We start from the raw sequence: 25,459 nt of genomic DNA, 5'->3' as shown, positions 1-25,459 counted from the left end.
ATGACCGAGTCCCGCCACTATAATCTGCAAAGGAGGAAGGGAGAGCGCATGGACTAGACAACCATGCTTCAAAGTGTAGGGGAGCCATTATGGTCCCTTGAGGAATCAATTCACTATTCTAAGAACGTCGGACCCTAATGCATTTTTTTTCCGGATCCTGCAGAGATGTCGTACCACATAAATACTTCAAAAGTTTTAACGATGGATCGAGATTTGTTCTTTCGTGATCCAACGATTATCAATCGCCAAGGAATGGCCTCGAGGATGTGTAGAAGTGCCTCAAGGTGACCACAGATGCTTGAATATATTCAATATCAGACCAAATGAAAAAAGAATGTAGCCAGTACATGCCATCTGGTTCTGCTTTGACCCCCTAAAAAGCTATATTCTCAAAGAACTTAATCTCACTACATAATTTTCAACAAATGAACAGACGCCAATTTAAACTGGAGGATCTTAAGGTACAAAACTACACAAAACACAATCAATCTTCTTCCTGCCACCGACCATCACTCCCCCATCATATGTCTTGTTGTAACGTAATACAGGAACAGTTCGGTATTGAGAAACAGGTGCTTGTAATGTCAATCCTCTTGAGAGAAGTTGTACTACCTGCTGTGGCCGTTCAAAGAGTGATGCATCAGCACAGGATTGAAGGGAAGGCGTTGCAGTGGCTTCCCCAGAAGTGTATGTTAAGTGTAAAATTTTCTGTCTAAATTTGAGCAAAAAGAAGTTCATTCCATGTGTCGGGAACGCCGGGCAGACACCAGTGCAAGCAATCTTGCGCTCCTGGTGTGCCCTTAATGGTGAATTGGGAGATGTGACCTTCATCTCTAACCTGCGACAATGCCGTTATGTCCAAAAGCCGAACTTTTGTCCCCCTCACTGCACTCTCTGCATCAACATCGCTTGATTCATCCTGTAACACTTCCTTGCCTATAGACATGGGCATTTCATTGTTGCAACTCCCTCCTGTGTTCCAATCCCCGTTCACGAAATGCCTAGGAGAGATGCTCCGGTAGAATGCCTTCAGACGAGGGTACTTCGGGAGTTGTGAGTTCACCCAACTCACAATGCTGTGGATGGTGAAGTTCTTCGCACGGCCAATTTCCGCAATCTTCTTATTGGTGTTGCGTGCACCACCCACATACATTATCCATCGATTAGCATTGAGCTTACCTCGGTTCCAATGATGGCCAGTGTTAAGAACTAAAACATCAAATCTGTGGATAAACCTATGCAAAAATGCTGGTGGCCGATCTAGGTGCATGGCATATTCAGTTGCTGGATTTGTTATATTCAGCGGTTCTAGATCACACAAACTTGCGGACCAATAGTAGAGGACAGTGGTGTTGGTGCTTGGGAATCGGTATACCCACCCATTAGGGCGGACTGCACCTTTTGCTTTCACCAGTCCATACTCTCTTCCAACATCTAAGACATCAGGCCTATCCTTACCACCAGTGATCATGCACATTAGCGACTGAAATTGCTGCCTACCCAGTGAATCTCCAACAAAGGCCAAGGTCTTGTCTTGCATCCTGACAGGAACATAATTCGGTAACCGGGGATGAAGTCCAGTGAAGTCAATGATATATGACACAACAGTAAAGTCACAAGGCAGGACTCTTGCTCCATAGTATAAACATGAATCAAATTCTACTGTGAGCTGAGAGTCTTTCTTTCTCCTACACTTCGTGAAAGGAAAAAGCAGATTACTTTTTGGGCATTGAACAATTGAATCAGGAAAAAAACAATTCCGACACAAGGTGGTCAGAATAGAGCCTGAATTCCTTTCTTCATACTGTGATCAATAAACTACTGCAGCTCAACCCCAAGATGAGAACTGACAACATTGTTAAAAAAGGGTATGTCGAGTGCACCTACCAGAGGTCAAGAATAGCTATGACCCTTAACAGAAGAGCTGACTCCAATTCTTGATCATGCAACGACCTTACTTTGACAAAGACAACTGACAAAGTTCAGTTACATATTTGTGGTCTGAACGAGTACCTTTTCAGGAACTTAGAACCTTCAAACTCTTCCATCTGGCAATCTTTAGGTTGCCACTTAAGCGTCTCATAGTCAAAATTCATGCGCTGTGTCATCCGGCAAGCCCACATTCCCGAAAGCCATCGCTTACAACTAAAGCCAGAGTATAAAGGCCTCTGATCATCTACAACCCATTTTCCTTTGGCAAAGTTACAGGCCGCTGAAAGGTCAGAGGTCATATAGTTAGCGATAGCTACCTCCATAGCATGCATAAAAGTCAGAGATAAAATCAACTGAGGACTTGAGAGCATGTTGACAATTTGACCACAAATGACGATTGCATCAATGGGACTTCCACAAAACCAACAGTTATAAATTATGTATATAACTTGCAAGGGTTCTTCCCTAGCACATTGAAACTGACATCAATCCACAAGTAAATTTCTTGCAGATACTAAATCGTTACCACGTAGTAAAGGATTCATCCAAGTGGCAAATTAGCATTCCTATCTCAAGCTATTCATGGTAACCACTAACTAAACCTAGTCAGATAGAAGAAATCCTTGTACAATTAAACTTATCACAGCCGGAAGTCCTGGGCAAGTCAAAATAAATCATTTTCTTACTCTTTGAATTGGTTTCAGGAACCAACAACAGCAGAATTGTCATACATGATAAGGACAGCTACTATGTACTCAGAGTCCATGCTATCACTTTTTCCTTTCTTCCATCTTCTTGGTTCAGAATATTTCACTAATGAGCTTTTGACTCAATTAAGTACAAATACACATACCCTGAATACATTTTCAAGCAAAAAATGCTTTTCACTCCATCTATCAAGTATTCTATGACTAGAAACAAGGGATTGCACAAAGCATAACAGAATAACATCAGAAAGAAGAAAGTTCTCACCTTGCTTCTTATCTAGAATGGGTGGGTTCTCATTGTTTTCGACTGGCAGTGTAGCATTGAAATGTTCAGAACCAGAAGGCACTTGAAAATCCATTCTTTCTTCCTGTTTTGAATTATCTACTCCTGAATCAGGTTCCTGATTTCCTCCGGATTCAGTGACACTGAAGGAATCTTCAGCAGTTTCATTCTTTTCAGGTTCCACGCTTTTTATCACTTTTGAAGGTTCTTCTGCAAAAATAGTAGCAGTTTCTGCATTACCTCAAGCACGCAGGCCTTGAGTGTAACAAATACCTTGGTCGTGCCATTATGCTCATGACAATTTTATACTGTGACCACAATTGGTAAACAAAAGCAGCACAACAGACAGAAACGATCTACCGCACAGCTATATTTCGAAAAGGACACATGTTTAGATTTATGAGAAGTACTCTGTAACTGACATACATGTTTCAGCAATATCAAGCGGAAGCAGTACCTTACCTTTTTCCTCCACTCGGTTTGTCAAATTTCCACCGATATCAACCATCCCCTTTGTAGGGGCTATCTCAAATTCTCTCTCATCTAAATCCTTCATTGTCATTTCCTCTGCAATAGAGGATTCATCTTTGCCACTAGATTCAGGTGATTGAGATGTAACTACGGTCTCTACATGGGCTTCCGTTCGTAGATCTGTGCCAAACATAAAGCAGGATAAAGTCAGGAACTAACCACTATACGTTAAATTCCTCATTGGCTATGTTGTTTTTGTTGAAGTACTTAATTTTCTTGATGATGTCTACTTACAAGTTACAAGCATAAGCTTTTGTACTCATCCAGTTTCATTCGGTATAGGTGAGACTCCAAAGTTTAATTAGTGCATGCCTGACAGATCACCTTGAACAAAATCCAACACACGAAGCAGACTGGATTCACTCTCTTTGTGCGGTTATCTCAAAGGAATATGGATACGCATCTCATAATTACATAAACCTATCAACATTAAAGCTGAAACAGAACCAGTATATACTAAGTCTTTGGAGGCAAACCTGAAGTTAGGGGCAACCATATGTTCTGAGGATGAAGAAAGGACGTATGGAGCGGATTTTTCTCCCATGCCCACACCAGAATGCTCATGCAGACAACAGTAATGAGCATAAGAGAGAGCTGTTTGCCCCTCAAACCATAAAAGTTTCCCTTCATCCTTTACGCAAACAAAGGCAAAAAGCGCTCTACTTCATCTGTCAACAGAGCATTATAGGTCCTCCTGGTCCTCCACTGCAAAATGTGGCACTAAAGCCTTCTTTTGTAAAAGCCGGTAATTCGAAAAACAACTACATAAATCCAAGACATCTGCATTAAGCATGAACTATGGAAATTATTGCTCAGGCATAGACAGAGGATTTGCCAGAGACGGAGTTTTTGAGAACAATAAACTGAGTCAGAGAATGTTCAGGTCACATGATGAAGATCCGGTTTTAAACATTCTACCTATATGCATTTCATGAAGATCCGGTTTTAAACATTCTACCTATATGCATTTCATGTAAATGGTTCGCCATGAATTAAATTCCTTCATTTTGCATATTACAAGTTTTCCAAAATTTAAATGAACCACCCCTCGAAAAAAAAAAACAAGTGCGACAAATTTCTAGTGAATCTGAAACACAAAATGAACATAACCTCTAGCTCCAAACATAAATCTTGATTTAGTTAAACAAAGATAGAACCTCATCATCGAATGAAACCCACATCAGATATCAGGAGTCGGTAAAGGGTTTCAACATTCAAGTGGGCATGTGTAGGTATTTACAGAAAATCTTAAATTGAACCCAGAAGCAAAGATTGGATTCGCTTCCTCCCATTTCAAAACAGAGCATCAAATTTCAACATTCTAAATCGACAATGAGAAGCCACAGCACCCAACCAACACTTGGAAAACAGCATCCCAACCAGCAAGAAAAAGCGCACTGATCCTGCAGATTTAGGCTGAGCTAACACAAGCTATTACTGCATCTGGGTCGTGATGCATACGTACCTGAGAGAGACAGAGCCGCCCAGAACAAGCCCAGAAGGTGAAAAAGAATCCCCTTTTTTTGTAGGGGAAGGACGACGATTTGGGTACAGAGTGATTTGAAAAAGGAACGAGAAGAGTTGGTGATGGTTAGAAAAAGGGAGGAACCCGCGTCTCGTGATCGCATCTGCATAATATTTTTTACAAGATCTTGTGGTAGTATAATTGCAGAGCGACCCGTACGGAATAAGGAACGTAAGCCAGCGTATACCGAGGGAATTTTCGCGTTAATTACGTGATTATCGATTAAAAAAAGGAGCCTAAGTGAAGCTATGATAAGCTCATCTAAAGTCAAATGATGCCTCTCTTTTTTCGTTTTCATGTTGACCATCCATCATTTCTTTTTTCCCCTTTTTTTTCTGAGGTTGTAGGATTTTTTTTTTTCCTTTTTTTGGAAATTATAAGGTTGTAGGAGGAATTTTTTTTTTTTTTGTCAGAAAGGTTGTAGGAGTTGATTAGCTCATAATAGGATCCAGAAAGAAAGCTAATTGTGACGCAATATAAGTGTTGAATCTTCCAATTTTCGCGTCGCCTGCCAAATAGACTCCTGACCTACCTTCGCAATATGTTGCTTGTCTCACTTTGTCAATTTATGAGAATTTATTTTCCCTGCTATAGGTGGTAACACGTGGCACTTTTCTTGTAGATCTATAAGAATTTCTTTGTCCCTAAAATGATGGTATATGGCACTTGAAAATAAACGGATGACTATCTCTCATATCGCTAACATATCGAAAACGTGTACTGGATTTCTTACGGCTTGATTGATTCAAAGAATTTCCATAATCGTCTTAATTGGCAATTGCCGATACGATAAGTTCTCAAATAATGGGCACTCGAAAAGAAATGGATATAAATATAAATTGTGGTCAGTGAATTGTAGCAGCAAATCCTAGTCATGAAATGTAATGATTCATTGTAATTGTTTAATTAAGAATACAAGTTGAACTTGGTAGACACCGAAATCGACTACGAAAATTATGATAAAGTGGGTTCTAGGTTTTAGAGTATGCGTGGTAAATTTTAAGTTCCAAAAAATGAGGAACCTATTTTGACAAGTAGATTCCGGATAGAATTTATACGAAATCCGAAATCACTCACCACTAATTTTTGTTCATGCATGCATGTGATATTTGCTAATAGGCAGCTAAGCAATCTTTTTGGAAAACAGAGAAATAAAGTAGTTCTTTGAAAGTAGGAATGTCTGTTTCCTACATAGGATAGTACAGGAATCTGCTTAGTAACAATTAATTTAAGATGAGCATTGTGCATTCTTTTCTTTTTTAGTGTTCAAGTATTGGGATAGGAATCTTATTCTCTTGGACCAACGCTAAGAGAAGACAACATCAAAAAGACAAAAATCAGTGCAATTTCTAGGAAAAAATCACCGCACTTGTCATTCAAAACCCTACTTGAGTTGTATTTTAATAAATTAGAAACACAGTAAGGACAATGAAATAGAAGATAACACATATGTTGGATCGTCACAAAGCTCAAGTTGGCGAACGGTTGCACTTGTCATGCATGATTTTTAAAACGAATTATTCAAATGATTGTGCAAAACAATTGCCATTGGGACAATTTTTCAAAAAGCCATAAACCCATTGTACGACGGTCAATTCAGTCCTAAACATTTTAATTGCGCTAATTTAAGTATAAACCTTTTGACAATTTGTCAATTTAGTCCTAAACATTTTGAAGGTTTGTTAATGTAATCATTTTGATCAATTACCTAAATAATAGATTTAGAACTAAATTGGCAAAACTTCAAAAGGTTTATAACTAAATTGACACAATTAAAAGGTTTAGAATAAAATTAGCAAATCATTAGAAGGTTTAGAATTAAATTGGCACAATCAAGGTTTATGATTAAATTGGCCACCGCACAATAGATTTAGGACTTTTTGGACGGTTATCCCGTTGCCACTCATCTATTGCTCTAGGAGTTTTATATTGTCTAATTCTCTAGTGGGTATCCCTTTATTTTTCTAAGGATAGCACTAGCATAACAGCACCATTATCTAGAATTTCTTACAATCCTACTGCGATCAAAAACTTGATTTTTAAGAGAGGATTTTGCTAGCATAACATTTTGTTGGCGACCATGAGAATAATAACATGTTGTGGGCCACAAATTCTTGAAAGAGTGGATCACACAACAAATTTTAATTATTGGCTATTCATTTTTTGCGACTCAGAACATGCTGTCAATCTCACACAGTAGATAAAAAAATTATCTTATCATCATTTTATTGATTACGACTACTACCAAACCAAAAAGAGAAAGCATGGTATTCTCCAAAGCGTTAATTCTAGTATGAACAAAACATGTTTGTAATATATCTTAGTATATTTTTTTTATAAGAAATTGTCAACATCAACATATTTACCAAACAAATCCAAAGTGATAATAATCAAATAATAAAATATGAGTAAGCATAAGCAAAATAATATAACTTTCATAAGTGCTTTCTTAAGGGGTGAACAGGGAGCAAGCTTTTATAGACAAATACTATTACCGGAACTAGGTCGCGAAAGTGATGTATCTAGTGCTTGGACATCATCTTTACATATAGAAGCATGATGCAAATTAGGAAAACGATACTGAATTTTATCTCAGATTCCATAATCAAGATTATAATTTAAGGTACACATCTTAATTTGGAAGTCCTTTCATGACATAGAAGTTCCCAAGAACATGTCCTCAAATCTTGGAAATCGAAAAAATTTACATAATCTTGGGGGCAAGGAAGAGATATGTGTATTTTTGTAAAGGTTTTTTTTTTTTTTTAACTCAATGGGGTCAATACGCATTTTCGAGAAGTATTTTCTGAGGCTCCCTTTAGATACACCCATATGCGTTAAGCATAAATGATAGATATTGCTCAATCAAATGATAACAATAGCTAGTATACTATTACTCTGGATTATGTTGACGTGAATAATTTTCTTCAAATCTTTTCTTCACTTATTTTTTTTCCCTTTTCTTTTACCCGGTGGGCCATGGACCCGCGTAGAGTTTGGGGGAGGGGGGGGGTGTGGTGAGCATTGGCAAGGCCAGCCCTCACCGGCCACCAACTAAATGTAAAGGGAAAGGAAAAAAAAAAAAGAACACACAAAAATGTACATGTCAGTGACGATCGTACCACGTGGGACAGTCAACGTCCACATTAGTGATTTCTGACCTAAATTTATCGGAAGGACTTTTTGCAATCCAATTAAAATATTTAGAAGTGAATTGATATAAATGCGATATGTTTATGATTTTTTTTAGTACTTTTTCCTTTTATCGAATTGTGGTTGTCACGGGCATCATCAATAAAAACCAATTATATTTGGTGGGACCCATACATTGGACTCACAGGGGAGCTACCTTCGATAATCCAAATTCGATGTACCCCGCATGCTAAGGTGCTGAAGAGTACGTGTCCCCCGCCTGCACCACCTAGTCACATGGTTGACGTTTGACTAAAGTACAAAAAAGGGCCATGGAAATTGAAAATTATTCTGAATATTTCTAATTTCATCCGACAATCGAAAATTTATATTTGCAACACTGCCGCTTTTTTTTTCTTAAGCGGTTCAGCTACATGCGAGATGCATATGAGCGCGTGGCTGGATAGATCCAACGTTTAGGATTAATACAATCAAAAATCCCAAACCGACACATCCGTTTCATATTTATTTCAAATTAGTTTTATGTCATAGAAACTTTCGAAGTGGTACACCCGTACCATATTTATCCCAAATTAATTTTTATGTTACAAAACATCATAAATTGGTACGGCATGCATATTTTGTTTCAATTATAGCTTTGTTTCTATGCTCGTTAAGGATAGAGGAGGGCTCCGGGGCCGTGGCCTGCGATAGCAAATGTCACTACTCCCTAGGCCCTACCTAGCCTCGGGCAAAGCCACCAGGTCATGGCTTGGCGATGTCGATTTCGGCATGGCAAGCGCAAATCCGAACCGCAGCAGAGAGACAGAGAGGGAAGCCGTAGGGATAGAGATACGGTGGGACGTCTTCCTGAGGAAAAGGCTCCTAGCAAGGGCTGCGCCATCAGGCAGCCAAGGCGTGGATGTCACGTCCTTAAGATCCACAATAGCTAACCCATTCCCCTCGAACTCTCCCAGAGCAGCTAAAGCAGTGCTCATCTGAATGGGCTTTCGACTACGACGGCCCATTCTCTTGATGGCCCATCCACACGAGTCAGTCCTTATGGCCCATCTTTCCCTGTTACGAGTCTTTCTTCACTCACAGGCCCAATCTTCAGCCCATGGGAGCTCACCATCTTCTCCACCATTAGAACTTTTTCTCTCTAACTTGACAGCGTACGAGAAAGGTTGTTGACATTTCATCGGATCCATCACTCCGGCAAAGTTCATTGACTGTGAATTGTGATGCGACATAGCACAGACCTGTTGAAATACCCAACTACTTAGGATGTTTATTGTTGACACCTAAATTCTGACTAGTTTTTTTTTATTTTTTAATTTTTGTATAAAAAATTAGAGATTAATCTTAGTCTCAGTTTACATTTAGGTTAGTTTTAATTTCAGTATTCATACGTTACATCCCGCGTTTAATCGGACCAGCGATGGAAGGTTCTGGAATTGAATGGATTGGGTTGAGCCCATTGGAAATTCGGCCGAGCTCAATATTATCAAACCGCAGGACAAACGTTTGTGACGCAAGTGAGACCGTTCGGAGAGTCTTTGATCACATAGGGAAAAGAAAAGAAGTCAGAAAGAAGCAAGAGAGAAAAGAGGAGAATATAGTCCAAGCCACCTTCTTCGACAACAGCCTTGTGGAGCTTTCTTTTGACTTTTCTTTGCAGACAAAGTCAACCCAAGTCCTAGTCATCCCATGTGTCTACAGCATTTCACCGTTGCCTTACTAACCCCGACAAAAAATATTTTCGTAAAAGATCATGCATTATATGTAGAGTGATTTGATTTGTTACGAAAAAAAAATATCAAAAAGATTTACAAGATAAAGTTTCTTTCAAACTTTGTCTATCCAATCTTGAATTAGGAAGATGTGATTTTTTAGATTACCTGTCTCATGGGTTTTGCGTAATAAATCAAACAAATTTGAAATTAATCCATAAATCAGTGAGATTGCATCATTATCTGATTTTAAAAACATGCAAATAAAAGAGTAAAAGATTTTTATAAAAAATTTTGAGATCTAATGAAAGTTAATTCCGAATCTTTCAAGATAATCTTTAACCAACTCATGTTAGATTTTCATCATTCCGAAAATGCATTCAAAATCACCAAAAATATCTCATTCATGTAAATTGCATATAGTTTAGAACATTCCATTCATGTAGGTTGAATATTTTATTTTACATATGCATGTCATATAGACCTAGTCGCATAACCGTTATGTCATTTTCATGCCGCATTGATTAGCCATGTCATATAATTTTGCTATGTCATTAAAGCTCGTCATATCATATAGTTCAGCTTGACATTTTGTCGTATTATTTATTGCATGTTATTAGCTAGACACGTCATTGATGCCATTTCGCATTTGTACGTCATTTAGAATAAAAGCTTTTCATTTTGAATTAGCAGACTAGTTTAGTCTAATATCACATGTCATTTACATTAAATTCATGTCATTTTTGCATAACATGCGGGTTAGAATTCATGTTGTTCTGCACGTCATTAAGATTCAAATTTTAAAAAAAAAAAATTCGTCACTCGTTCATGTCATATTAGGACAATTGTCATTTGTCATGTTATTAGAATAATTGTGTTCTTAGAAGACAATTACATTCATGCATTGCATTCATTTAAATAAAAAAAATCAAAACACCTTTGAAACTTTAAATCAAAATCTTTGAAAATTGCTAACTCAAATAATTTTCATGAAATGAGTACCGGAAGGGCATTAATAGAAATATTAGTATAATCAAGTCCCCAAACTTAAAATCTCCGGTTCGCAGAAATAAAGTATTTCTCCCAATATTTTATTTAGATTTCTAATCAGCCTACATAGAACGATTAGTGGCGACTCCGAAATTTAAAAAAGGCATTTGCACATTAATTACTTGAACCAAAGTTGCGATTTGGTAGGACTTTGGAGAGTCTGAGTTAGATTAGTTAATTTAATTAAACTAATAATCTATTAACTTGAAATTTCTAATTTTAAGTCATGACATTTTTATCTAAACAAAAGAATTTTTGCGAATTAGCTTTTTTAGAGTTTCACGCTTTTGATTTGCTGAAAATGACCGATCGACAGAGAATAATTTATAGTCCAAGAAAACACATCCTTAAAATTAGGAAAAATGAATCCCTTGACCTAAAAAGGAAAGTCATTTTCTAGCCCCAAAAGCATTTTTCTTTATTGAGAAATTTTTTCGAAACAAACGCGCTTTTAATGAGATTTAATGATCCCACGACTAAGTGAGTCATGGTTACCATAGCCCCACGTGTCCTCCTAATTTGCCTCAAAGTGTCCACATGTATGGAATGGGCCAAAATAGACAATGCCTCGAGTGAGTTAATTTAGGATGTCATAATATGATATCACGACGTGACCCCCTCCAGTGGATATGTTGTTCGGGGACGAATCAGACGGAAGCCGGTAGGCCTGTAACGGCTCGATCCGACAAGGGTAGGGAGTGGTCGTCGGGTTTAGAGGGTCTGACCAATTTGAGTCTGTCGTCCAAGTCACTGTTAGTTATCCAAGATGGCAATGACGTGTACTGCCACATCAGACAATATACATGATAAGGAAAAGAAAAACGAAGACAGAAAGAGAAAAAGAAGAAAAAAATGAGAGAGAGAGGCAGCCATGGCTGCTCCCGCTCCCAGCTCCTAGTCGCAGCGAGCACGAAACTTAACCAGCCATGGCCATCGCCACCGCAAGCATGTGGTGACTGAGCAGAGCACGCAAGCAGACAGAGATGTGGACAAGCAAGGGAGGGTGGGAAAGAGGAGCGACGGCGGCCATGGCCGCCAGGCCACTTGAGAATGAGAAGACACGAGCTTAGAATTACTGGTAGACTTCAAAGGTAAGACCTCACTGCAAGCCCAAATATGTAAGAATGAAGCCACTGAAAGTAAGAGCAGTCATGGGCAAATTCTCTGGAGGGTTAAGATGGGTAGCAGATAAGCAAGCGAGAGCGATGCCATCATTTTGCTCTACTGCGAGTTAATCCTTTAAACCCAATTCACGTTCTTGAAAGATACCAGCTGACATGGATCCAGTTTGAACTGCAAACGTAGGATACACTCCTGAGCAATTTTCCGAATCAAATTCCTAAACACGATGTAAACGGAGCTCAATTCTCCAGATATTAAACAAACATAGAGCTTTGTCTGCTCACGTTCTCTGCTCAATCATCATGCTGAGCGGCCAAGGACGTCGCACTCAACATTGGAGCGGCCATGGCCCCAGCGAGCTTTGTGGCTAGGAACTCCAGTGACCATGGCCACCTTGTGCTTCGTACCTCGAAAATCCAACGGTCATGGCCGTCACGCACCAAAGCTAGTTGTCCCGATGGCTCCAAGAGCTTAAAGCTTAAGTGGCCACAACCGTCTCTCTCTTTTTAGTTTTTTCTTCGTTTTATCTTTATTTCTCTCCATTTTTTTTTCTTTATCGTTTATGTTGTCTGACACGTGGCGTGCCATGTCAAACAACTAATGGTGACTTGGGCAACAAGCATAGATTTGGACTCAAATGAAAGTTGAGATTTTTTTAGACAAAAAAAGAGGTTCGAGATAAATTTGGAACTAAACCTAAAATTCGAGATTTAGGAAATTAGGCCTTCTCGAGAAAACTTGGTTATTTGGTGGCAATCTGTCTCGTTAAGATTTCCCCCCGTCCTTGCAGCTTCAACTTCGCTCATGAAGATTTCCCTTTCTTTTCCAGAAAAGAAGCAAAGAAAAAAAGAAGATGAATAGCAACCAGAAGGGAAAGGAAAGAAAAAAAAAATCAGAAAATTAAGCAAAATAATGTCGCTTTGAGTAAACTTGTCCATCTCTAATTGCCGGTTGTGGCACATAAGATGAGCCGATGATGATAGGATTGTCACCTTAGCAGTTTCAAGCGAGTCTTAGCCAGGAGGACTTGATTGTAATTTCACTCAAAGGTTTAGGACTACGTTGTATGAACTAAAAGGTTATAATTTGAGTCGTAATCCATATAACAAGTTCAAGAGTGAAACAGCAATTTTCCCTCTTGTCAAGTGTCCATGGGTCTCTTGTCAAAGAAATCCTTAATGTAATTTGACTTTAAGAAAGGAGATCACACACTAAATGTATAATATTTAATGCTAGCAACAGACAAAAGAGAGTTAATAAGAAGGAAACAACAGAATCAACAGATATTTAATTAGTCTAGGAGGTCTGCATGAGTTGTTTTCTTTTTGGCATCATATTCATTGCGAGTTGCACCAGTAAAATTTATGCTGCAGTACCGATTTTGTATATAATCCATTTTAAAGTAGATGCATACATACACCGATAGCAAAAGCAAGAGAAAATGGCTCCTTCACATGTCTCTTGTGGCACTCCTAGTTTTTTGCGTTTTCCTTACCAACATCTGGTCCAGAACCCATGGCTTCAGTATCAGCTTAATCCCAATAGATCGAGTTGATAAATCTCTATTTCCAGAAAACCTTACCCTCAAGGAAAGATACAAGAGAATCGCTGAGATATGTGATGCTCGTGTCCGCCAACTTGAATCTTCCATTGCTTTGAGTTCGGTAGAGTGGAAGCAAACAGCCAAATATAAGCCTTATACCTTACAATCTCGACTCACTATCCATTACCTTGGTTACTTTGTAACTTCTTTGACTGTTGGCTCCCAACCCTGTGTTCCCTACTTGGTCGTGGATATGGGCACTGTCACTACATGGATGTAATGTGAAGGATGCGCAGAATGCTTCTACATTAGGCAAGGTAACTTTAAGAGAAGTGAATCGCCGTCAGGTCAGCCGTTACCTTTCAATGACACCCATTGTGTTCCTAAAGAATGTATGAATAGTTAGTGCACTTTTAAAACAAATTATGCTGGAACCGAATGCTTTGATTGCCATAGCAGAGGGGTGGTTGGATTAGAAACCTTTGGCTTTGAGGACAACCAAAGGAACTGTCAAAAGATTTCCAGACACCGCATTCGGTTGTGGCCTCGAAAACCACAACCTTCCATGGGAAAAGATAGGAGAAAATAATACCATAGCCGGAATTCTAGGCTTAGGCATCGGGCCGCAATCTATCTTTTTTCATTATAAAGATGAGACTAAAATGCGTATGTCCTACTGCCTGCCTCTACCGGGTTCATCGACCGGCACCAATGCAGGCTTACATTTTGGGGACGAAGCTCTAATCAGAGGAACAGCCTGGACGACACTCCTGCTTCCCAACACATCTAGTTATGCAGTTAGTGTCACGGGCATTAGTGGGGTGGGAAAGCGCCTAGGGATAGACCCCGCGATTTTTCATATGAAACCAAACCACACGGGTGGGTTTATTTTGGACACGGGAGCCTTCCAAACTGTGCTTGTCCAAACTGCCTATGATGCCGTTAGAAAGGAGACAGCTGATTTTTTCCTTGAGAAATATAAATGGCATCCTAGACCTCCTAAGCCAAGGGATTTCGACTTGTGCTATGAAGTGCCCTATGACAATTATACATATCCAAAGATGACATACCATTTTGAAGGAGCCGATCTTCGTCTCGGTGCACATAGTATGTTTCGACGCTTCAACTCGAGTTTCTGCCTGATAATGATGCCAATAAATGATGGAGCAACTAGTAAACTTGGATCATTTCAACCGGCAAATCATCGATTCCTGTTTGATTTTAGAACCTTGACAGTTTCTTTTATACCAGAATGGTGTCATGATAAATAAGAAGTGAACGTTCCGAATAATGGAATGGGAAAGCAATAAGTCATTGTCTTCTCCGTGGCTTTCTTCTTGTTGCTGGGTTTGACAAATACTTTGCTTCAGCTTTGTTTTACTTTGCCGCATCAATTTCAGGAAGAGTGATCGCGAAAATTACTAATTGATGCACGTAGCATTCTCGAGTATATCGAGTAGCATTTTGACTTGTGAATGGCAAAGTACTTCTGAAGATGATGATTGAAATCTGGAAAGACGAGTCAAAAGTATGGCAAAGTCGCCATCAACTTGTTAAGTGTAGCACAATAATGATGGGATTAGATCACGAGTTATTGCCAAATAAAAAAAAAAAGAAAAGTTTTAGGAAGATTTGTCATATGAATATCTTTAAGTAGACCTCTCCGAGATAAATAATCTTTTCTGTGCCATTCCAAATGGAAAGTGAGTCTTTATCTTATGGGTCTGGCTAAGTTGATCGTCCCTCCTAGTCGGACGGTGAGACGGCCAGCTAATGACCACACAATCAAGGTTCTAATGAAAGATTACGTGGAAATTTTTCCCAAAATTGTGAAAAAATTCTGAATAACTCAAAAAATAGAAAGGTAATTTTGACTCCATATTTCTAACAACACGATCTCCCAACCAATAAGTACTCTATATAAAACATGCGGTGATGGTGTGTCGAAATTTTGACTCCATATTTTTTACCACACGATCTCCTAATCAATATGCTTTAAAGTCTATTGTTGACCCTCTTATAATTTTATCTCACAATACAAACATATAAAAGTAAAAAAAAAAAAAGGAATTGGACGAGTCAAAATGATGAAACCGGATCAAAGTGATCCAATTTCAACAAACAGATTTGTGGTCATTAGTTGACTGTCCCATCGTCTAACTTGGTGGGACGATAAGCTAAGCATTATCCTTATCTTATTGGTGAGCAAAATACACAGTGACCTTGCGGCCAGACTACAACAAAAATTAGATTAATTCATCTCCTCATTTGACAAAACAAATAAAAAATTTCTCCCTTTCACCCGCCTTCGGATGTCAAAATATGTGGAATTTCTTAGACAGATTACTTCTGCATGTTTATACGTAGGACATCATTAACATTTCGGAGCATGTATGGACTCTTTGGGATACTTGAAGCATTCTTGTTCAACAGTGTAACCGGCCAATCACATTATCCATGCATATGCGTATCTTAATATTTTTGCAGGTTTTGATCTTATGCTGCCTTCATTGGTTGGTGCCCGCCCAAATCTGGCCTCGCCATGGCTAGGCAAGGCTCATCTCAACAAGGGTGAGGCTCGCCATAGCTGGCTAACCTCGCCTAGGCAAGATCCGAGCAAGGTCATGCCTCGCCATCCATGGCGAGGCCGCCATGGCTGACCGGCCTCGCCCAAGCCAGATCTAGGCGAGGCCGTGCCTCGCCAAGGCCAGCATCGATGAGGTTCAACCCCTCCAATGGTCGGCAAGGTCAACCTCGCCAGCCTAACTTCTAGCCGGTTGCCATTGGCAACCGAATGGAGGAAGAAGAAAGGAGGGAAAAAAAGGAAAGAGAAGAAGAAAAAAAAGGAAAAAAAAAAATAACTTGAAAAATACTAAAATTATAATAAAAATTTATACGTCGGCGCCGATCGGCATCCATGCCACCCCCAGTCAGCCAAAATTGGCCGGATGGACTGAATTAATATAAAAAAAAAGGCTTAGGACTGAATTGGCACAAATACAAAAAGCATAGGACTAAATTGGCAAAATCAAAAGATTTAGGACTAAATTAGCAAAAACGCAATAGCTTTAGGACTTTTTTGACAATTTTCCCGGTGAAATTGCAAAATCAAGGATCCGAGATCCATTGCAGGCTGAGGCTTTAAGGAGACTGCATGGGCAAACTGCAAGCTGGCGATTGTGCTTTCGTGTGCAACGGTCCTTTGACCATCTTAAGGAACGTCCAGTTGCTACTTTTAAGATTGAAAGTCACATAAAAGAGACTCAAAGCATGCTGAAGGACTTGGAGGAATCGGGACAGTCATTCTACACTCTTGTTCATTCTTCCTGATTTCCTCTCGTGCTCACAAAGTGTATCTGCTTGCAATGCTGATCCTCTCTATAATGCTTTCTTGCTTATTGTAAGCAGTACTCATAGAGTGTCAAAGTTTAATAGAGGTGATTGTGTATTGTTAGAGTTATCTACTAGCTTTGAGCCAAAGCAACATCTCCGTCTATCCATAACCTCTCGAACATTTCCAATGAAATTCAGCATATTTCGTGACTATTAGTTTAGGAGAGTCGATGTAGGCTTGATTATAAACTGAACCACTATAAATTATTCGGAAAGTCTTCTATCTCTCGGATTCGTTTTACTTATCTGTTGGATAGAGGCATCCGACCTTATTAATCTCGGTTTACATCAACCGACAACCAATTGCAAGTGTCTTGCGAAAACTTTAAATTTCTTTATGATCTATGCACCCCCTCTATGTTGTTGTTGTTGTTAGTCTCAGTTTGGTGTTTTGCCGAAAGGTGTACAAATCAATGAAATATCTTTCACCAAAGTTGATCCTTTAATTTATATTAAGACGGGACGAGTTCCGTGGCGATTCTGAACAGGAGTCTCAATGAATCACAAGGAATGGACACGCTTCGTTGGAATTTAATCAACGACGAAGATAGAAAACATTGTGTCAAAATTTAATCGACGACAAAATGCAATGATAGAGAGATAACAATGCCGGAATTTAATCGTTGACGAAGTACCCAAAACTATGACTAAAGTGTGGGAATTGAAAGGTACGTGAATGTAAAGTTCTGGAAAAGATAAATTGCGAAAAGTAAAGATAACAGTAAAGAACATTGAGTTCTATCATTAATTGAAGAGGCTTTTACAAAGAGCACACTTGGGGTACTTATAATTCCCTACAAGCGGTTATAACCTTTGGAATTCAAATAATCAAATAACTTCCTAAAGGTGGTTACCTGCGACGTCCTCCACCGTGACCAGCCCGCAGCGGCCATGGGCCGATCGGCCATCGCCGAGGCCTAGTGACAAGCGAGAGGCAAAATAAAAAGAAAAAGAAGATAATATAGAAATAAGTTTTAAAATTATTTGTTAAAAATATAAAATATTAAAATATTAGAGATGAGTAGTTTCGAAAAGTGTTTTCACCTCTTTAGATTTAAGAATTCACCTTTCTAGTTTTGTGCATGAATTTTTCTTTTTCAGTGAACTAAACGTGAAAAAGTCCGAAAAATTAATTCTTGAAAAATACTTTCGTTGAAACAAACGCGCCCTAAATCTTTGTCTATCACAACATAAAGTTTACAGTTATAATGAGCTCAAGCTTGTAGTCTCACTTTTTTTGGTGGGGTCAAAGTCCACGAAACAATCAAATAAAATAGTCATTGCGCATAAGAATGTATAGTAAATTGTAATTAAAGTGAAATTTTCAGGGGATCAATAACCATAAATAGCAATTTATCGTAGATCGTAATTATTTCAATCATCAAAATCTAGTAGAAGCAAATGCTTCAATAATGATGAAAAAGCTTGAGAGTTAGAAGAATTCACAAATTGATGTACGTACACCCACTCTCCTAGGCTAACGATACGAATCGAGTTGGAATTCGCTCGTCATCTTTGGAAATTACAAATAATAAAGAGTGCCACTTCTACTTGAGATTCCGTAGGTAACTCTACCAGACACGAGTTCTTCTAACACTATAAACCCTTTCTGTTCCAGATAACAAAACCCACAACCAACCAACCATTACAGAGAATATAAATCAGATAATAAACGATATTTCACAATTAGGAGGACGAGAATGTTCAAAGACGGAGAGAATCAAAGTTTCAGATTTCCGCCAATATCTTCAGCAATCCTGAAACCTACTGTTCACCTTTTATTCTCTAGTCCTTCCAAACATATTGACGTCTTTAGGTTCTACCAAGCTACTTACCTTCCACTAGTCCATCCAAGCTTCAACTATACCCTCGTTCTACAGCTTGTTCGACTTCTACTTAGGTTCATCCGACTTTAGACACATTTTACTTCCAATACCTTGTTCACCTTTAGTAGAGGTAGAACACTTGTGGCTTTTAGACAACCCGGTTAGGATTGTTTCTGGGTATTAGCTTGTGCATTCATCAACTGGTTCTACACAACAAATATATGTATTGGTAGCCTTTGATTACTTTGTCATCATGAAAAAAATAGAAAGAGTTTTCCCAACAGGTTCCTTTGCCTAGTAAGTAGCTATAAGCGTTGACAGTCTGTGTAGCAAATAGGTATCGTATATGCCTCGAGTTGCATGTTTGAATGGCATTAGCGTTCAACGTGTAATAAACCTATTGTAGACCCAATGAGGACATTATCTTTTCAAATACGACGGCGCATGATTCCAATATAGCAGAATTTAATATAAGTTTCGGGTAGAACAAAAACTCTCTCGTTCCATCTTTTGACTCATTACTTCTAAGCGGATTTTATCGACTACCTTCTGTTTCCTCGTGAGAAAAAAGCACGTGATCTTGTGGAATTCTTTAGCACAAATGTCCTTGTCGAAGAATTTGATCGAAATAAACATGAAATGCATGTCGTGCGTGCATGCGTAGATGAATTCAACAAGATTTGTGATTTTATTCTGCCAAACCGAGAGCTTGCTTTCGTTCTTTGTGGCAAGAGATGATGAGGCAATAGTTTACCAAGGCGATGATCGACTGGCACGAAGTACGAGCCAGAAGTCACATGGGGGGGTGGACGTGCATTGAACAAGGTTAATTGCTTCAGAAAAACTGCAAAATGCATATTAGACCAGATCATTTTTGGTCTTTTCGTTCTTTGTGGCAAGAGATGATGAGGCAATAGCTTACCAAGGTGATGATCGACTGTTACAAAGTACGAGTCAGAAGTCACACGCCACGTGCATTGAACAAAGTTGATTGCTTCTGAAAAACTGCAAAATGCATATCAGACCAGATCATGGGCTTGGGAGTCCATTGGGCCCACTGAGGCTCGCCCCAGGCCCATCTGACCGAAACGCGTTTTAGGCAACCCTAGGCAGGAATATTCCTTCTTAGACTTCGGCTCGATTAGGCCCGATCATTGCATTGCATGGTCTAGGACTTTTCGACTTGGTGCCAAGTCCGGCCCGCCCATCGATCGAGTACGATGTGAACGTCACTTCACTTTTTTCCTCCATTTGTTTCGCGTAAAATTGATGATTTGAAAAACATTTTCCTTGAAATAATGGCTTGTATCACTTGAAATAATTAGCCAATGGGTAATGTTTTCATTGTCGACAACAATTTTATGTCTAAATTTTCACAGATGATCAAAAGATTTCACGTTCGTTCTTTTTTTTTAAGCAATAAAAGCAATCAATTTTAGGAAACCGTTCTCCAACCATTCGCTTTCCGCTAAACAAATTCTTATCAGCTTTCTTCAACTCCGAGTTGAGCATTCTCGAGTAATGGGCATTCGGATTTCACACGGCCAGGTTGATGACACTCAAAGCACGTCAGGTAGTTCTTCTCCTCATATTTTTAGTGTGCTTCTAGTTCAGCCATCATGCTTTTGTGATTCCCTCTTCCTTAGGAATCTTTTTCTTTTCAAGTTGGGAGTAAGCGTGGCCACGTCTTCTTTGTCCTCTTCGTACGTGCTTGGAGATTCTTCCTGGGTACTATCATCGACTTTTAAGGTGATTGATCTCTTCTTTTTCCTGCCGGGCTCACTTTCATTCTCCACTTCCTAGGACGTCGAAGAGGCAATAACCTCTTCCAAGGTCATACTACTGAGATTGTTGCCTTCACGCATCGAAACTCCTTTGCACCTTCCTATCATCTGTCAAAGTTCCCTGTTGTGAATTCGTTGTCTGGCATAGTCATACCAAAAGCGGCAGACGAGTGAACGTGTCCTTGATGCTTTGACGTGGCTCCATCTTGATCTATTCATATTTGTAATGGAGCAGGCCAATCTTGATGCGCCTAGTTTCATCATAAGTGACTTCAGAATCAATCCCGTATTTCTTTTGCTGTTCCACGTGAGGAAATACTGTTGAATTCGGCCAGAGCAAGTGTACATATAGAAGATGCTTTGCTTTTGAGAAAACTTGTCAAAAAAGTCCTAAACCTATTGCATTTTTGCCAATTCAATCATAAACCTTTTAATTTTTTCAATTCAGTCGTAAACATTTTGCAATTGTGATAATTCAATTATAAACCATTTTTTTGTGTCAATTCAATCTTGAACCTTTTGTATTTTTGTCAATTCAATCCATCCAATCAACTTTGGCCGGCCGGCGGTGATATGGATGCCGGCCGGCGCTAATGTGGACGTCCGCTCTGACATGAAATTTTGTTTATTAATATTTAAATATTTAAATTATTTTTATTTTCTTTTTTCTTTTTTTCTCCTTTCTTCATCCTCCGGCCCGTGGCCGATAATGATCGGCCGAGGCTAGGCCCGCAAGGCCGGCCATGGTGAGGCGCAACCTTGCCCGGATCCGGCCCGAGCGAGGTCGAGCGGCCATGGCAAGGCCGGATATGGGCGGAGACCAACCAACAAAGGTAGTGGAAGACGAAAACCCGCGAAAGTCCGGGCAAAAGACCCGGGAGAGGTCACTTGCGGACGAGCCTCGCCCAATCTTGAGGATGAAGCCATGACCTCAAATCTTTGCGCATCCAATCCTCGCTCTTCGCCTTGGCAAGGGCGAGCTTTACAATCCATGGCAAGAGCGAGCCTCACCTGTCCCGGATCCGGGAGAGGTCGCGCCTCGCCAACCTAGCCTCTGGCTAGTCGCCACCGACGACCGACCGGAGGAATAAGAAAGGAGAAAAAAAAAAGGAAATAAAATAAAAGAAAAAAAATTAAAAACAAAAAAATAACTTGAAAATTATTAAAATATTAATAAAAATACGTCGGCGCCGAATGGATTGAATTGACAAAAACGCAAATGATTTAGAACTGAATTGGCACAAATGCAAAAAGTTTAAAATTAAATTGGCAAAAATGCTATAGGTTTAGGACTTTTTTGAAAATGTTCCCCGATTTTACCCGATAATATTGGGCTCGTCGGAAAGCTCTCGACACGAGCACTCCAACCGCGCAAAAATCATGCAAATCGGATGTTAGCTAATTATACGGGGTTCGGAAAGATTGAGGCTACACGCGCCTCACGTTGAGGAATCTCGAAATCTCTATGAATACCTTACATTTCTGCAAAGTCATGGGCCCCTGGTGGTGAATCTAATCTTGATCGCGTGTTCTGGAATTTGTCTCGAAACTGGGTCTGGTTTTTACATTTCTCTTGTTTTTCGCTTGTCCTTTTGTATCAGCAGCCCGCGCTTTCGAGGTAAGTTCTCCCTCATCTTGAAATTTATGTAGGAACGCATGCCAAAGTGTATCGTAATCTCTGTTCAGAACGATAAGATATGCACATGTCGTTATGATGCCCATTTGAATCGGTGAAATGCATGTTGTTAGGCCGTCGCATCGTCGAAATGAGATCTTGAGCTCTATGATGTGTCGTCTACTGCCGAAAAGCCACCGCTAATCATGCATGTTAATTGCAATCGTAATGACTTTACATTTTGACATGTCACGTCCTTTCACCCTTATATTTTGCATTAAATTTGGCGTGCCCCGCAGGTGATTATTGTCATATTATATCGTCTCATAATTATCTCTTGCGTAAGATTTCCCATGTGTCATTCTGCATGCGATTATAGCCATATCATGTCATCTCGTTGTCATTTCTGGCATCGGATTTGTCATGTCATGTCGCGTGTGATTATTGTCATGTCATGTCATTTCCTTATTATGCTTTGCAAGTGATTTGCCGTGCCAAGCTGTATGTGACTATTGTCATATTATGCCATCTCATTGTTATGCCCTGCATCTAATTTGCCATGTTATGTTGCACATGAGTATTGCCATGTCATCGTCACGTCTTGCATCTGATTTGTCTTATTGCATCTTTCTGATATTTCATGATTGGATTTATGCACGCGGCACATACAACAAATCATGTGTTATCGGTCCTTTTTAGTTCGAACCAACCACGAAACCCCTGCTTAAGCCCGTCCCCATGGCACGTTGTGAATGTTTCGATGCTCGACAACAGTTGGAGAGTCTAAGTACAGTTTCTCAAGAGCGGTATGATCGTGAAAAAGGGATGCTGCAACTTTAATATAGCCTTTGGCAATCTCTCCGGAACTTCAGTAGATTTACATTTTTCGGCGACTTACAGTAGCCTTTAGAAATCGGCCGGCCACCCCTCGGCCGCCAAGGTCAACCCCGACCTATCGCCGGTGCGCCTCCACGTTTCGGTCATGCGGGCTTTACGGAAAAGCTCTTGCAACCGGAGAGCTTATAAGGAAAGCTGCTCGACATTTCTTGAACGGTAAATATGCTTGTTGCTCTTGGGTTCTTCCCGAGATCTCCCGTGCAGAAAAGCTCGGGCAATGTGTTGATGCCACTTTTTTTGTGTCATATTTAGCCGTACGTGCAAATTTTGTCATTTGAACTGTTCAATGGATCTTCCCGCAAAAAGAAACCGATTTGATGGATCAAGTAATGGCTGGCCCTGGCCTGGCCGCGAATGAATTTGGCTGCATAAAAGCGAGTTAGAAGAGTTGACTACACGACAATACTTGGGGGAATTCAATAACTTATACCCTTTTTTTTTTTTTTTACTTTTTTCAAACTCCTGCGGATTTGGCACAATTTGACTTTTATTTAGTCCAGAATATTGAAATCTTTGGAAACAAATGGAGTATCCTTGCAATTTACATGGCTCGATAAGCAATCGATATTTCACTATCAAGAGTATAGTCTACCAATCTGTTAGGATGTCTTAGCTGCATACATTGTTGCACTTTTACTTTTCATATGTAGATTTTCATATAAATTTTGTATTATGTATTCATTGGTGAATAAAAATTAACGTTCCGAAAGAAAAGTCAATAACTATAGTCTTACTTAAAAAATAGACAAAAAAAGTCAAAATTAAACGGAAAGCGGAGCGGTGTTTGCATTATAACTGATCAATGGACGGGCCGAACTCAGTACTAAGCCTAAGAATTCAAGATGAAGCCCTGCCATACTACAAAAAAAAAAATTTATCACTCTTTCTCCACGGAACGATCGAGCCTAATCGAAAAGGAACATTCTTCCCTAAGTTCTCCTAAAATTCTCCTAAAACGTATTTCAATTCGGTGGGATTGGGCGAGCCTGAGTGGACCTAACGGACTCCCAAACCCATGATCGGGTCTACTATGCCTTCGCAATTTTCTCCTCTTCTTCTTTATTTTTTGGGTCAAGCAATCGAATTTCCTCTAGGTTGCATCTCTTCCTCATCTTCAAGCCAATGAAGAGAAAGAATCAATCAACTTTTGACATTTAACAATTCAATTAGTCTGGGGAGGACGCGAACGTGCTCTAGAAACCGCATGAGTATCGCTCAGACTTCGAATCGGTTCAAATACTGTAATGCAAACTTAGCTTTCGTGCTTGTTGATCTCCCACGGCTCACGCTTATCCCTCAGTTGTCATTCAAAGAAAAGAATATTTTGCAGAGTTCATTCAAAGCACGCAAAGCCATCCCATCAAATGGAAGAGACTCTTCGACTTTGGACCAGTCTCTCTTGCCCCCGACGTACGGGAACAAGCTTCCTCTTTCGCCGACCATAACGACTTATCTTTGGTTGGAATTCGTCGGCGCATGCGCACTTCAGTGTGCTAAAATTGGCTTGAAGTAACAAGTCAAAAGATGGAACGAGAGAGTTTTTGTTCCCCATTGAAATTTATGCAAATTGTGCGCAGTCGTATTAGAACATGTAATGTCTTTGCTTGCTCTCTGGGTCTACCAACAGCTTAACTACACGTTGCTTTTTAGGGAGAATTGTCCGAAAAATTCTAAACTTATTGTACGTTGGCCAATTTCAGTCATAAATCTTGTAGTTATGCCATTGAATCCTAAACCTTTTCATAACTAGTCAATTTGGTCCTTCCGGCACCCGTGCTAAGTTACTTGGCTACCCATGCGCAAGCAACTATAGCTCGAATAGTCCATGTCTATTTAGGAAAATCAAATTTGACCAAACGACGGAAAATATTTTTCACTTCATGTTCGGGTCTTAAGCAAATACCGAAAAACGTTGTCATCTTTCCGGAAAAAAATGACTTTTTGGAAAACATTTTTCATAAAATGTCACATTCTGCACGAAATAAAAAACGGAGCTTCGGAGTTAAGGCATGTGTCTATGTGACAGGTAAAGTGTGTACGAAGGACTCTTTGTGCTCACACAAAGGTAGGGTTTATAGTTTGAAGGGAGAATCTATTTTATTTTGAGTACAAGGTATGACTTCGTCTATAAGCGATTTGCTATAGAAGTAAGTCACGTTCTACACAGCAGCAAGTTCTCTACTTGTAACGAAGCGATATTTGTACTCTTGGTGTGACAAATGGAGTTCAGCCTACTTTGGCTAATTGAGCTGGAAGAGAGGACTAGGCACACCCAAGTTGAACCTCTAAAAATCTTGAGGAAAATTGCTGAAGAAGTCTTAAACTTATTGTAATTGTGTCAATTCAGTCTATTTGGCCGACCGGTCTTGACGTGGCACTTTTTTAA

At 39.5% G+C, this 25,459-nt stretch overlaps 1 protein-coding gene across 3 annotated transcripts; it reads right to left on the bottom strand.

The window, feature by feature from the left end:
- Positions 1-275: 275 nt before the first annotated feature.
- LOC115746749 (protein trichome birefringence-like 14) lies at positions 276-5,096 on the bottom strand. 3 transcript variants are annotated; one of them, XM_030682654.2, is made up of 6 exons: positions 4,812-5,096; positions 3,930-4,158; positions 3,385-3,573; positions 2,905-3,132; positions 2,014-2,212; positions 276-1,541 (listed from the first exon to the last, which is right to left on the bottom strand). In XM_030682654.2, exons 2-6 carry the CDS (start codon positions 4,081-4,083, stop codon positions 713-715), a joined length of 1,599 nt encoding a protein of 532 aa, XP_030538514.1. In that variant the 5' UTR covers positions 4,084-4,158; positions 4,812-5,096; the 3' UTR covers positions 276-712. The 3 variants fall into 3 exon arrangements, with proteins under 3 accessions (XP_030538514.1, XP_030538512.1, XP_030538515.1); XM_030682652.2 differs by having other exon boundaries at positions 4,919-5,095; XM_030682655.2 differs by lacking the exon at positions 4,812-5,096 and adding an exon at positions 3,688-3,777 and having other exon boundaries at positions 3,930-4,028.
- Positions 5,097-25,459: the final 20,363 nt, after the last annotated feature.

Source organism: Rhodamnia argentea, chromosome 4, assembly GCF_020921035.1.
Source record: "Rhodamnia argentea isolate NSW1041297 chromosome 4, ASM2092103v1, whole genome shotgun sequence".
Taxonomy (NCBI): domain Eukaryota; kingdom Viridiplantae; phylum Streptophyta; class Magnoliopsida; order Myrtales; family Myrtaceae; genus Rhodamnia; species Rhodamnia argentea.
Note: the sequence above shows the minus strand (reverse complement) of the source record. Positions and strands in the feature narration are given on the sequence as shown.

Excerpts from the sequence above, each read along its gene's own strand:
- LOC115746749 (XM_030682654.2), bottom strand. The coding sequence starts at position 4,083 with ATGAAGGGAAACTTTTATGGTTTGAGGGGCAAACAGCTCTCTCTTATG. Across the intron at positions 3,574-3,929 it reads ATGGTTGCCCCTAACTTCAG|ATCTACGAACGGAAGCCCAT; the intron begins GTTTGCCTCCAA and ends TGTTTGGCACAG. Across the intron at positions 1,542-2,013 it reads GGTTCTAAGTTCCTGAAAAG|GATGCAAGACAAGACCTTGG; the intron begins GTACTCGTTCAG and ends TGTTCCTGTCAG.